General features: G+C 44.6%; 2 protein-coding genes across 3 annotated transcripts; both read left to right on the forward strand.

The window, feature by feature from the left end:
- The first annotated feature begins 1,062 nt into the window (after positions 1 to 1,062).
- On the forward strand, positions 1,063 to 10,206 carry chp1 (calcineurin-like EF-hand protein 1). The gene is made up of 7 exons (XM_086158521.1): positions 1,063 to 1,403; positions 2,071 to 2,143; positions 3,657 to 3,737; positions 5,048 to 5,175; positions 5,268 to 5,329; positions 7,610 to 7,732; positions 8,263 to 10,206. Exons 1-7 carry the CDS (start codon positions 1,337 to 1,339, stop codon positions 8,314 to 8,316), a joined length of 588 nt encoding a protein of 195 aa, XP_086014647.1. The 5' UTR covers positions 1,063 to 1,336; the 3' UTR covers positions 8,317 to 10,206.
- A 1,776-nt stretch (positions 10,207 to 11,982) lies between these two features.
- Positions 11,983 to 14,176, forward strand: LOC147238083 (tubulin alpha-1B chain-like). 2 transcript variants are annotated; one of them, XM_086158711.1, is made up of 4 exons: positions 12,234 to 12,288; positions 12,404 to 12,626; positions 12,715 to 12,863; positions 12,955 to 14,176. In XM_086158711.1, exons 1-4 carry the CDS (start codon positions 12,286 to 12,288, stop codon positions 13,933 to 13,935), a joined length of 1,356 nt encoding a protein of 451 aa, XP_086014837.1. In that variant the 5' UTR covers positions 12,234 to 12,285; the 3' UTR covers positions 13,936 to 14,176. The 2 variants fall into 2 exon arrangements, with proteins under 2 accessions (XP_086014845.1, XP_086014837.1); XM_086158719.1 differs by having other exon boundaries at positions 11,983 to 12,626; positions 12,762 to 12,863; positions 12,955 to 14,139.
- The last annotated feature ends 358 nt before the right edge of the window (positions 14,177 to 14,534 follow it).

Genomic DNA, 14,534 nt, shown 5'->3' on the forward strand with positions numbered 1-14,534 from the left:
TCGAACGTTTATCCGACGTCATCGTCCTTCAGCTTTGAAGATCATTTAATAGTATCGCATAAGTTGAGGAAACATGTTCAGGTTGGAACGGACGGAGAAAAGTCAGAGGTGAAGTCTGATAAAAGTGAAAGGAAAGGTGTCGAGGACAGCGGTGAGACCGGCGATGCCGACAGAAAAGACAGGATGCAGAGCTGGAGGTCGCGCACGTGAAGATGTCGAGGTTCTCTTTGGATGAAGAGGATCAGGAATGAGTCCGTCGGAGGGACGGGACATAGTAGATGTTTTGGTGTTGAATTCAGAGACGCCACACTGAGTTGGCTCGCTCGTGGACAAAGGTGAGGATGCTGAGGTTGGGCCAAGCAGGAGGTCTAAAGGAGACCAAAGATGTATGGATGTAGAGAGGGAGGATACAGAGAAAAGGCCTGAAGGGAGTAGTCAAAGAGAAAAGTTTAAACCGTATCACATGTTGACATTTTCTCTCAGTTTAAACTGCTGCTGCTGCTGAAATGGACATTTTGAAGAATGACTCTGCATTTGGACAGGTCTCGAGGAGGACCAAGAAGATTGATGGATGTCGTGAGAGAGTAGGAAGGTAGTTGGTGTGAGAGAGGAGGATCCAGAGATCGGGGTTGGATGGAGAAGGTGGATTTGCTGTGGAGACCCTGAAGGGAAAGAACCAAAGGAGACAAAGAAGAAGAGTGCATTTGGACGCTTTTGTTGCACTTTGCAATTACCATTTGAAACATATAAAAAAAAAGGAAGCTGATTTAACAACAGCTGCATTTGTTCCTTTTCTCATCCCTGGTGACAGTGTCACTTTTGATGCATTATTATCCTTCACACGTCAATGTTTCCCTGGTTAGTGAAGGGAATCCAACTGGTGTCCAATTCGCGATTGTCCTCACAAGATGGCGCCTGAACGGAAGCGGCCATCTTGCGGTGACGTCACGATGGTGAATTTTTAGACAGGCGAATGCCGGGGACACCCCGAAACGCCCGCCCTCTTTCCGCCCGCTACCCTCCCACCCCTTCATAAAACAGGAACTTACGGACCGAAACCTTACTCTGAGCCTTTAAACCAAATAAGCTTTTACGATTGAAAGGGACGGAGACGGTGACTCGAAGCTCCCGGTGGAAAAGTGCGGCCGGTCAGACTCAAACCTCCGCTGTCCAAGCCGCTTTTCTCCGTCGAGCTAAGTCGCTGTGTAGCTCGCCGAGTTAGCCGGTTTGCTAACTTTGCCGTCAGTCCAGATTTGTCTCCCAGCCGGCCGGGTTGCGCAAGTCGGCTGCGTTTTAATCATTAAAATACGGTTTTTATTTTATGTTTTAATTCACCATGGGATCCCGTGCGTCCACGTTACTCCGAGAAGAAGAAATTGAGGAAATAAAAAAGGAAACTGGCTGTAAGTATTGAAGCTTGTATCTCCAACTATTTCCTAATGTAAAGAGTTACAACGAAACATTAGCAAACGTCAAGCTAATTCAACCAGAACTTGTAGAAATAAAATACGCTAACTCGCACATCAGAATTCAGTTTTTATAATATATTTCGTTTCTATATTATTTTCGATGGTTGGTGGTGAAAGTAGCGACTGGAATTAGGTGAAAAGGCGCAGTTTCTTGACAGCTGGTCGGGGTGTTTCATTGAAACTGTCGTGGAAACGACATGGCACAAAATAATTCAGGTTTACAGAGAAATCTCACGAAAATGAAAAAATGATTTTTTTCTAAAGCTTGTGGAGATATCGATAAATACACAAATGTGAAAATCCTTAAAATCACTTTACTGCCTGATATGTCTTTTGAAATGACAAAAAAAACAAGTGAAAATCCTTTGAACTAATTAAAACTGATCCAAAATCCTGATCAGAAATGTATGAAAGTTTGTATGAAAGATCCTAGAAATAAACGGAATAACATCCAATAAAGGGAAAAATAAACAAGTTGTAAAATTAAATAATAAAGAAAAGATCCATCAGAGAAGCTGGGCGAGTTTCTGTCAATCATCTGTGTTTCGGCTGCTGCTCGGAAGGAAGATAATGTGTTGTTGTTGTTATTGTGTCCCTGCAGTTTCTCACAGTCAGATCACTCGCTTGTACAGTCGCTTCACCAGCCTGGATAAAGGAGAGAACGGGACCCTCAGGTGAGAAGTAACACCACGGGCCTTGTGGACGGGATCTGTTTTTGTTTTTCGTCGTGGTGACACCGTTGTAAAATAACAAACAAAACAGGAGATGCTTTTATTCTGTTTGTCAGCTTTACCAGATCCTGTATTCTGCAGGAAAGGCTATGAACCTGTAGACCGATGGATTTAACCATCATTTTCAGAGATTAGATTAAATCTGACAATGAGTTGAAAGAGCAAATTAAACAACTGCTGCCCTACTTGTCCCTACACATAATTGTTTGGTTAAAAAATGTGTTGTAAATTCTGAAATAGAAAGTAATATGTATTTTATTTTTTTCAAAAATCTGATAGACATGCTTTATGTTATCTGCAGTTTGTGGTAAAGATCACACTCAAATCGAGAAGAAATTATCAAAAGTAACTGAAGAAAAAGAGATTGCAGACAAGGAAGTGAGACAGTTGAGACAAGTCCTGTCAGAACAGCTAAAATATGGGCATTGGGCAGGCTCAGGCTCAGGGACCTAAAACCCCCAAGAATGATTGAATGATTAAAAGTATATAATATAAAAAGCATATATATGGTCCGGTAATTGTACCAAGACCAAAGTGCCTGAGGATCTGAGTGGAGCTGTGACATTATTGTGACAGATTAACTTTGAATTCCATCCTCGGTCTTCCAGAACCAGCAATAAGTGAAGAAATGATGAATGATTAAAACTTGACTTTGGGACTCGAGTGCCTTCGATCAGAATTGTCTGCGTAACCTCTGGGAGTCTTATTTACACAAAATAACGCCTTGGTTCACTGGTTGTTCTCCCGAGGCGCCACGTCTCATTTGCATCAAGGTGACTTTCTGTCAGCCTTCTGTTGCCGCAATAGCGAGATTGTCTATTAACCCCTCTGTTTACTGTCAAAATATATCAAACCACCGTCTGCCTCCAAACGCTGCTGCGGCCAAGGGGAGCCTCAGTTCATATCTTATCATCCAGGAGATTTTTCAGATGTCTGAATTGAACACATTTTGCTGCATTATGTTAAATAATACATACAAAGCAGATGGTATCTGACGGTGTAAAACAGAACGACTTCATATTCTGCTCCACTGTTGAAATACAACTAATGATCACTGAGAAACCTGTTGAAAAATGACCAGAAAATGGGTAAAAAAAAAAACTGCTAAAATATGTCAAACGGACTCAAAAGTCATTGTCTGCAGGGTTGCAAGAAATTACCTGCAAGAAAGCGAGCGTCAAAACCAGTGAAATTAATTACTTGATTATTCCTGTGTCTAATTGATATTTAAAGGTTACCTTTAGAACTCTAGGAATAAAAAAAAAAAATTTCAAGCAGACACGATCAAAATCTTTAGCTGACTCCTGATTAATTATTCGGAGTCACAATTTTTCATTTGAAATGAATCCATGGCATTAACCTGCCTAGCAGTGCTTTTCTTCTTGCATCTGTTGACTTACCTTTGCCACGCCTGTTTGACATCCGTCTAAAAATGCTCGTCTCCTTATGTTTGCAGTCGAGAGGATTTCCAGCGGATCCCCGAGTTAGCCATCAATCCCCTGGGAGATAGAATTATCAATGCCTTCTTCCCTGAAGGGTGAGTCCGGCTTGTTTGTGTATTGTTTTTTTTGGCAGTGGACATGGCACGACACACAGAAACACCAGAGGCAAAACCGAACTCTGGCCTTTTTATTTTTGGACTTGTGGCTTGTCATTGGGTCTTATTTCCTGCCAGTTTTTTGGTAGAAAAACAAGATTTTAGAACGGGCTGGAAGCTGAATGCTAGATGTTTGCGTTCTGCGGGTTCGAATGTTTTCAGACTTTTAGACATTCAGTTCAGTGGAAGGTGGAGTGAGTTTGACTCGGGTTACTGGCTGCCAGTTTTTGTCTGTGATTTAAAAGCAGCCTGAGGCAACACCGTGATAAAGGCCTGCCCACCAATGTCTTTATCTTTTCCCTGTGGTTTCTGCGGTGAGGTCACAGCCTTTGAGGTTACAAAATCCAACTGCAACTGCAGTGGAGTTTCAAAAAACAAAAACCTCAATGAGATTAGAAAACATTAAAAGTACAATTTAAAATACACCAGAATATGTCATTTTAACACAAACCACTGTGATAAAAGCCTCTCGCCTTTTTCTGGCGACGGTAACCTGAGGCCTTACGCTAACACCAGCACCGACTGTATCAAGTGTTTGTGATCGTGACCACGTGTCAATCTTAATTTTAACCACCAGCCAGATTCAATTCTAAATTCATCCAAGAAAAGCTTTGAGCAGGTCACGTGTTTGTTGACTCGGATTTGCGGTTTAGTGAAATAAAAGAATCGGCGTTCCAAATGTGCTCTCCTCTTTGTGAGGCCTGTTTGTTTTGTCAATGTGTGTGTATAAAGTGGAAATGTCCCACTGTAAATGAGCCACAGCGTCGGCCGCTGGATGACATCAGCAGCCGCTGTCCTTGTGACCATTTGGATTGTTGGCCGCGCGGAAAGGGTTTCAGAAAGCCGAGACGTTGTGCAACCTTGTTGCAGCACAGTTTCTAATACGTTTCCTGACGGGTGCAGGCAGTTTTACTTTCCAAGACTTAAATCAAACTCCTGTAATACTGAAGGTGTGTGAAGGGGTGTGTGGGGAAAGAGCCAGACTTACGCTTGAGTCCCAACACTCAAATGAGTCTGAGTGCAGCAGCACCATGGCAACACTTTTGAGCCAACAGAGTATTAACGGAAAATCCAGATTGGGTGACTTATTAAAGTAGGTTTTTATTTCCTTTTTGTTTTTGTGGCATACAAATGCTAGTCACGGTGATTCGACAAATCACAAGGATAAATGTCAGCATCAAGTCTGAAGTGAGCCTCGGATGTGACCCGAGTTCGCGCCTCGAATGAACGTCTGTCCTCTGTGTTGTCAGCGAGGACCAGGTCAACTTCCGGGGCTTCATGCGGACCTTGGCTCACTTCAGACCCATCGAAGACAACGAGAAAAACAAGAACGCCGCAGCCAGCGAGCCGCTCAACAGCAGGACAAACAAGCTGCTCTGTGAGTGACGCCCTGTGCGCGGCCGAGCAAAACCGCCCGAGTATCACGGGCACCCTGGCCTCGTGTCTCTGACGACTTCCTCTCTCCCCCAGTCGCTTTCCGTCTGTACGACTTGGACAGGGATGACAAGATCTCTCGGGACGAGCTGCTACAGGTGAGGCTGCTCGTCAATTGGAAATCAATTCACGTGTTTTGGATTTGCAAAGGAAAGGCAAAAGAGCACAGCAGCACATAGGCTTGTCACAAAATAGTTGTTACAAAGAGGTTGCAGAATAAGTACAGGTAGCTGCAGGTATCTACCGGCTGTCACATTACCCCGTATATCGAAGGTTGTTGGGCGCAGGTGACTGCACTGGGGTTTTTGCAGGCTGTTACAAACTCTTAGCAGGTCGTCACTCACGAAAAACAAAATCAGATGGAGATATGCAAAATGTACTTGTGCAAGCACAGAAGACATGAATTTGAATGATTGTGCTATATGGAGGCAGCAGCCAATGGAATGGAAAGAGTGAACATAAGTGTAAATGATGAGGTCATTCTAAGCAGGAGGAGCAGAGGTGCAGTGTGTTTGTGAATCACTGTTCTAGTTGAGGTAGTTGATATAGAAACAAAATGCGCTTTAACTGTAGACTCTCAGCTTTAATTTGAGGGTATTCACATCCAAATCAGGTGACATTTGTATGCATTTCCCACTTTTCAAGGGACCAAAAGTAACAGGACAACTACAAATCATGAATCACACTTTCACTTGATTGCAATTCCTTTGCAGTCAATTACAGCCTGAAGTCTGGAATGCAGAAATATCACCAAACGCAGGGTTCCATCCCCGGTGATGCTCTGCAGGGCCTCGACTGTAACCGTCTTCAGTTCCCGCTTGATTTGGGGGCATTTTCCCTTCTGTTTTGTCTTCAGCGAGTGTACTGTGTTTAATCGGATTCAGGTCAGGTGATTGGCTCGGCCATTGCATAACATTCCACTTCTTTGCCTTAAAAAAAAAACTGTTTGCTTTCACAGTAAGTTTCGGGTCATCGTCCAACAAGAGCCGCCCAATGACTTCTAGAGCATTTGACTGAATATGAGCAGCTAGTATTGGCTGGAACACTTCAGAATTCATCCTGTTGCTTTTGTCAGCAGTCACAAACACAAAGGGAAGCATTTCCATTGGCCGCCATACATGCCCACGCCATCACGCCATCATACCACCTCACTCATGAGGTGGTATGTTGTGGATCATGAACAGTTCCTTTCTTTCTCCATAGTCTTCTCTTCCCATCACAATGGTACAGGATGATCTTTGTATCTTCCCTCCATAGGATGGGGTTCCAGAACTGTAAGGCTTTGTTAGATGTTTGGCAAACGAACCTGAGCCTCCTGTGTTTGAGGCTCAGCCATGGTTTATATCTTGTGGTGAAGCCTCTCTATTCACTTCTCTTGATTATTGACTGACACACACACACACACACACTCCTGACTCCTCGAGTGCTCTTGATCTGGTCAACTGTTCTGAAGGCGCAAGTTTTCTTTGGTCATCCATCACAGTTGTTTTCTGTGGTCTTCCAGGTCTTTTTGTGTTGATTTGGCCACAGTTCGTTTTCTCTCTCTCTCTGATGGGTTTGTTTTGATTTTCCAGCCTAATGATGGTTTGTTTCACTGGTCGTGACAGCTCTTTGGATCTCATATTGAGAGTTGACAGCAAATAATTCTAAATGTAAATACCGTAGGACGCTTGAAACGAACTCTAGACCTTTTATCAGCTCCTAGTAAACGGGATATTGAACAAATAACACACCAAACCATAGAACAGCTGAGCTGGCAACTATTTAAAAAGGTAGGAGGCACATATATAAACTGTAATTCCTGTACTGTTCACCTGATTTGAACATAAAGACTCAAATATAAAGCTGAAACTCTACAGTTAAAGAACATCTTATTTGTTTCATTTCAAAAAGATCAGAAAAGTTAGTGTCCCAATATTTATGGACCTCAATATCCTGACGCCGTTACACTTGTTTATCTTTATTTGTCCCCAAGACCGTCTCACAGCTCAGTGTTTTGACTCCGCATCTCGTTCGAGACGCCGACTGGGTCCTGCTGACATTGTGCGACCTGTAATTGCTCTAAGCTTGGCGCCGGCTGAATGACTCTACACTGATCTCTTGTTTTGCACCAAACAATTGTGTTCGACCTCAAACATGAGGCTAAAAGACATGCTTGTGCTCCAGCCTTGTCCACAGTTGTGTTTTGGACAGTGATGTCTGGCCGCTAATTGCAGCGTTGACAGAAGAAACCACGTCTTTTAGGATCTGCATCTTCCATCACTTGGGGAACTGATAATAGAAACTTTTTTAAATGAGTATTTTCTTATGGCTCAGCTCTACTTGTCGTAGTCATCGCAGGTGTTTATCGCATCAGAATAACTTGTTTTACTCTCCAGGTGCTGAGAATGATGGTCGGTGTGAACATCTCCGACGAGCAGCTGGGCAGCATCGCCGACAGGACCATCCAGGAAGCAGACACGAATGGAGACAACTCCATCTCCTTCAACGAGTTCATCAAGGTGAGTTTTCCTGCTTAGTCTGGGCTTAAAATGGGATTTACACCAAAATGGGCATTTTGGGTGCATTTTTAAGGTTTATGGAAATGTGGTGTCTCAAAAAAAAAAAAAAAATACAGTTAAGGCTCCAGTGTCTGTATTCACCTTCTCATTTTCTCATGTATTTTGAATGAGAAAAGGTTGGAAATGCTAGATATTAAGCTAGAAAAACACCCCTTCTTTTGAGGGGCTGGAGTTTTTAAGAAAAGACTGTCGAATGTTTTGTGCGAGTGTCTGATCCCAATCTGGTTGACACCATCAATAATTGCGCCCGAATACATTTTATTTATTATAAATCATAATAAATTACGTTCATTCATCTCAGCTCCTCACACCCAACCAACATGTGTGACATTGACATAAAGCATAGAAAAAAAGTTGTTTTGTTTCACGAACGTCAACAGGAGGGTTTCAAAATATACGCAGCGGCACGTACCTTTTTGAGATTGCAGTAGTTCACGCTGAACCCTGTGTTTTTCCGATCGCCCCCTCAGGTCCTGGAGAAGGTGGACGTAGAGCAGAAAATGAGCATCCGCTTCCTGCACTAAGATCCTTCCCACGTTCGTTTCCGTTGCTGATGCATCAACCGTGTCAGTTGATGTCCGGACACAATCCGATCGCACCCGTGGTCTCGGTGAGGGGTGGGGGAGGCGGGAGGCGGGAGGCGGGAGCGATGAGCTGCCGTGGCCTCCCTCTCGTCCACACTCAGACCAAGCAGTAGGTAGAAAACACAATATCACCAAACTGGAGTTTCTGCCTTCGCACCACTCTGTAAACAAAGGGACAAGCTGTGTGCCTTTTCTCTTCTTTTTTTTATTATATATATATATATATATATATATATAAAATTTTTTTTTTTTTTTTTTCTGTGAAGTCGTCCTGCAGTGTTTTACAGTAGATCGATAGTGCGCTTCGAAGTCCAAGTTACAGACATTTCACCGAGAGGTAAACCGCTTAAAAAGACGGGTCGGATAAAGTTCAAATGAGGTCATGTGCTGATTAAAAGTCCGTAGGAGGAGGTTCGCTCAGAAAACGACGCCTGGGCGAAACCTTCTTTATGAGGGAACGTGTTTGAAAAGGCTGGTCGGTCCTGTGGCTCCTCGTTGCAGTCTGTTGGACAAAGTGTGACCAGACTAGAAGCAGGACCCTCCCCCTCCACAAACACACTTCGTCTTCGAGGCCAAAGGGTAGCAGCTTCCCCACAACCTCAGCTGTGAAAAGGCAAACAGCGCTCGTGTGTGTCGCGTTCGTCTCGCATCCTCGGCCAACTCTTTTGTAGCAACCCGTTTCAACTCCCTCGGAGACCCTGCTGTTTTTTCACCCGTGAATCTGTGATTTTTGTTTTTAAAAGCAACCTACTGCTTGTTGCTTTTCTATTTAGAAACTTGTCTGAAACGTTTGACTGTAGTCTATTAAAGTTGGCGTCTTACACACCAAAGCTGATGGCGAGCGTTGTCCTTAACTGTTCTGACATAATCAATGATTTCCAATATTTCCAACCCTTTTTTTTAACGTTCATGTATTCACCATTAACCGGTCTCTGGTTCGCCGAAGTGCCAGGAGCCCAAAGGTTTACGCTCCTCCTGGAAAACACAGAAAAAAGCTGAGAAGTTTTCTCAAGGATTACAAGAAAAAGAGCAAAATATCCTCGGAAATCTCACATTTCCTTTCAGTTTTCAATTAGCAACTAAAAATTAATTGGATGAAAAATCCAGAAGTCAATAGCACCTACAAATTTTTCCAAGAGGTCAGGTACCGGAAGCATGGATGGAGTATTAAATGAATAAATAGTTGAAACACATAATAAATGAAGAAATTTAAAAAAAAGAGGCGGGATGTAAATGAGCGGAACCCGTTCTTGTCTGACACCAGCTGGATTGGAATTCCCAAAATACGCCATTCACTCCGGGGGCGTCTTTGTTATTGATTAATTTACTGTCTGATAAAGTGATTATAGACGTCCTTGTGGTTAATGGTGAATAAATGCACTTTAATGCGTCAGAGGGAGGAGGGTTTTTTTATTTTTTCCCGTAAGACGCTGCACTGCCGGCCGCTCGAAGGTCACCTCCATGTTACACGCTACGTTTCTCTCACGCAATCAGTGTTTGTGGCTACGAAGCGAACCGCGTTCCACGACATACGTGCACATTTCAACCTCACCCCACTTCCGCCTGGTCAGACGCCTTCCAAACACAGGATCTTGCCAAGATGAGAGCATTAGGAATATATTTCTGACCCTTTTAATCTGGAGTGCGACTTTGTATAAAGCATCGTGGGCCGAAAAAAAAGCAAGTACAGAAAATGCAACTTTGACCTTTGTAATTATTAAGTGATTATCAATCAGATTATGTAATGTGATGTTGTTCTAGTGATTATTAAGGTGATTCATGAACTTGATTTCAAATTAAAGGATATGTGCCATATTTGGTCGTGTGCAGTTCGTAAGTGGTTGATGTGATTTATTGAGAATGAGAACAACTTGATTTATCCCGAAGGAAATTGTTGTGCCAGAGTTTCAAGCAAAAACATAACAGTTATAGATAATAGTAGGAAGGAGGGAGAATAAGAAATACAATAAAATGTAAATTGTCAAGGTTAAGGCTATCAAGTGTTTTAAGATCTTAGGTACAAAGATTTGAGGGGGACAAGCTTAAAATTAAGTGAAATACTTGTTTTCTACATGCTAAAATTATAAATACCATTTTCTGAACTGATCAATTCCTCTGAGGAGGGAAAGTAAATATATTTGTAGATGGATTTTGGAGTCGGGAGCTGCCGAAGAGAAGATTCATGGACGTAGTGAAAGAGGAGGATCAAGAGAATAAGATTAGATGGAGAAAGTTGACTCGCTGTGGAGAAGAAGAAGAAGAAACCGTTCAAATGTTAAAGCTTAAATGCTCCCATTTGTAAATCAATGTTTTTTTTAATAATAAGCAAGGGGGTCGCTGAGAAAAGAGACGTCGTGGAATGTGTGATGTCACACAGGGGAATCCTCGTGATGTCACATAGCGCACAGTGGTCACTGTTAGGTCCTTCACTAGTCTCGCATAATCCAACTGTTCCAACATGTCACATGACACGATTTTGGCCAATTGGATGCTTCGCCCAAACCGTTTTCGATACATGACCCGGTCACGCCGCCCGCGCCCGCCATCTCTTCCATCGACCCATAACAGTCGAAGCGTATTATCCACCGGGAACTTTTAGAAGATCCAAGTCAACCGACAAAGGAAACAAAATGGTAAGAAACGCTTGTAAAATGTTATTTTTGGCCTAAATATTCCAGACAGTTTTACAGAAGGATGTTGTGTCCACAGAAAGGGAGTAAGAAGGGGGTGAAAATGGTTAACAAAGCAACAGACACAGACTGAACTGAAGAAGATTTTGGTTCAAAATTTGTCAGCTCCAGGCCAAATGGACGGAAAGATTTTTCAGAGAATAGCATGCTAACAAGACTTGCTCGTATTTTATCGTATTTTTTAAGATTGGCATCTTCCAATCCGAAAGGGGAAGCCACGATGTTCTAAGAACAGGCAAAGACTCAAAGGGGAAGCGCTTACCTACATGCACTGCAAAGGGGAAGCTTTGCCTCCGAAAATAACTTCATTTGGCCATGATAAGAGTTCCATGTGGAAGCTGTGATGTCACAAAGGGGACAAGAACATGGTGGAGGGGAAAGTTGTGATGCTGCAGGGCGTAGTAATAAAATTATTTGAGCGGAGGAGCGGAGCGGCCCAACTGAACGGGGAAGCGGTGATGTTCGTATTGGGACTCACTGTATAACCCAATCATAGCTGTGAAATACCACATGACATGGCGTCAATGTAGCATCTAGCGGCGCCGGGAGTTAGCGCTCATCGACAGTCGCCACAGTTACATACCCCCGGGTGTTGACCTTTGACCTCTCACAGCAGGAGCTTCAAAGATTTCCCATTTGACACTAACACAAGAAAATGGTAAGAAAACCGTTTGAATATGACTTAAAGCGAATTAGATTTTTTGACTAGGTTCTCCTGAGAATTCCAGGGGCGGAAGGAGATTTACTATCAGAAGCATCTTTGGCTGAATGGGTGGATTTTCATGAGAAAGATTTGCGAGAAATTTGGAGGCTTTGGTCATTATTCTTCCTCTGTGTGGAGAAGGACTAAGATCCAAATTGTAGCTTTCACCGCCTAAAAAAAATCAAGAAATATCTTGAATTTATTTGCTTTTTTTTCCTCTCTAGACCAGGTTGAACTCAATGTATCAAACCATGATTTTCACAGGAAGGTAAACAAAGGAAATCACATTGTGGCTACTGTGAAATGGGGTCACATGTGTCACACAGTGGATGCTGTGACATCACAGGGGGGGGGGCACATCACGCATGTTTACTGCGTGTAATGTGTAAAGACGCTCGCTGTGATGTCACAGGGGCATCACAAAGCGCACATTGTTTAAGGCGCAGCTAGTTCGGCAAATTTCACAATTTGTCTGCAGGCGCATTTCTAATCCTCTAACTTGACGGAAGCAACATAATGGTAAGGAAGTCAAAAACTTAGAAAGTAGTTGCAAACGGCAAGGCTACACATCTGAAGACCTGCGCGCCGCCGACCAAACATACGTGTCCACTAACCGCCTCTTTTGTTTCCACAGCGCGAGTGTATCTCCATCCATGTTGGCCAGGCCGGCGTCCAGATCGGCAACGCGTGCTGGGAGCTCTACTGTCTGGAGCACGGGATCCAGCCCGACGGACAGATGCCCAGCGACAAGACGATTGGCGGCGGCGACGACTCCTTCAACACCTTCTTCAGTGAAACGGGGGCCGGAAAGCACGTCCCGAGGGCCGTCTTCGTGGACCTGGAGCCCACCGTCATCGGTAGGTCCGATCCATCCGAACCCCCCCCCGCGCGTATTGACTGAGAATTCCTGGCCGACGTTTGGCGACTTTTTGTCGTAACTTCTAGACGAGGTGCGCACCGGGACCTACCGCCAGCTCTTCCACCCAGAGCAGCTGATCACCGGCAAGGAGGACGCGGCCAACAACTACGCCCGTGGACATTACACCATCGGTAAGGAGATCATTGACCTGGTGCTGGACAGGATCCGCAAACTGGTGGGTAACTTGGCGGACGTCCACGTCAAACCGATGACATCTATCAACGTTGTGTTTGCTAACCCTGTTCCTCCAATCCCTTCCTGCTCAGGCCGATCAGTGCACCGGCCTTCAAGGTTTCCTGGTGTTCCACAGCTTCGGCGGTGGCACCGGTTCAGGTTTCACCTCCCTGCTGATGGAGCGTCTGTCTGTCGACTACGGCAAAAAGTCCAAGCTGGAGTTTTCCATCTACCCGGCTCCCCAGGTGTCCACGGCTGTGGTGGAACCCTACAACTCCATCCTGACCACCCACACCACCCTGGAACACTCTGACTGTGCCTTCATGGTGGACAACGAGGCTATCTACGATATCTGTCGCAGGAACCTGGATATCGGACGTCCGACTTACACCAACCTGAACCGTCTGATGAGTCAGATCGTCTCTTCCATCACCGCCTCCCTCCGCTTCGACGGCGCCCTCAACGTCGATCTGACGGAGTTCCAGACCAATTTGGTGCCGTATCCCCGTATCCACTTCCCCCTGGCCACCTACGCCCCCGTCATCTCTGCAGAGAAGGCCTACCACGAGCAGCTCTCCGTGGCGGAGATCACCAACGCCTGCTTCGAGCCGGCCAATCAGATGGTGAAATGCGACCCCCGCCACGGGAAATACATGGCCTGCTGTCTTCTGTACCGCGGCGACGTGGTGCCCAAAGACGTCAACACCGCCATCGCCACCATCAAAACCAAGCGCACCATCCAGTTCGTGGACTGGTGTCCCACCGGTTTCAAGGTGGGCATCAACTACCAGCCTCCCACGGTGGTTCCAGGAGGAGACCTGGCCAAAGTGCAGAGGGCCGTCTGCATGCTGAGCAACACCACCGCCATCGCCGAGGCCTGGGCGAGACTCGACCACAAGTTCGACCTGATGTACGCCAAGAGGGCCTTCGTTCACTGGTACGTGGGAGAGGGAATGGAGGAGGGCGAGTTCTCGGAGGCCAGAGAGGACATGGCGGCTCTGGAGAAGGATTACGAGGAGGTCGGCGTCGACTCCATTGACGGTGAGGGAGAGGAAGAAGGAGAAGAATATTAGCAGGCGAAACATGGCGTTCTGTCGATGCGTTGAGTTCTACATGCATAAAATAGCATTTGACAAAATAAACAAAATTTTTCCGTCCACTAATAATTACAATACCATTAAAATCATCACAGTGGCAAGTATCAGATAAATCAACTCCACTAAATCTTTTCATGGAAATAATCTGTCAACAATTTGGGTGCTCCAAACTGTTTCCAAATGTTTCACCGTTCTCTCAATAAAATCCTACAATGTGAAGTACTCTGCATTATTAAATCTGTCATTAGTGACGTATTTTTATTGAATGATTTTTTTTATTTTTTCAGCACCGCTGCTAACATGAGGTTGCTAATTTTACAACAGCAAACTCAATGTTTGCCGCATCGACGCATGTTGAAAGTGTTTTCATTCCCAAAAGGTTTGGGGTTGGTTTTGAAAATATGGAGAAAAGGTGGATATACTGTGTGTGTGCAGGAAGTTGGAGGTAGCAAAGCCAGAACAAGTTGTCATGGAAGTGACGGGAAGAGAAATGGAGTTGAAGTGGAGAATATCTCCAGGGTTTAGAGCGGTGAACGGTGCAAACTTCACCGGACATGTTGGTGCAGGCGGTAGAA

Source organism: Fistularia commersonii, chromosome 1 (genome assembly GCF_037954325.1).
Source record: "Fistularia commersonii isolate RoL2024-O1a breed Wild chromosome 1, RoL_Fcom_v1.0, whole genome shotgun sequence".
Lineage (NCBI taxonomy): Eukaryota > Metazoa > Chordata > Actinopteri > Syngnathiformes > Fistulariidae > Fistularia > Fistularia commersonii.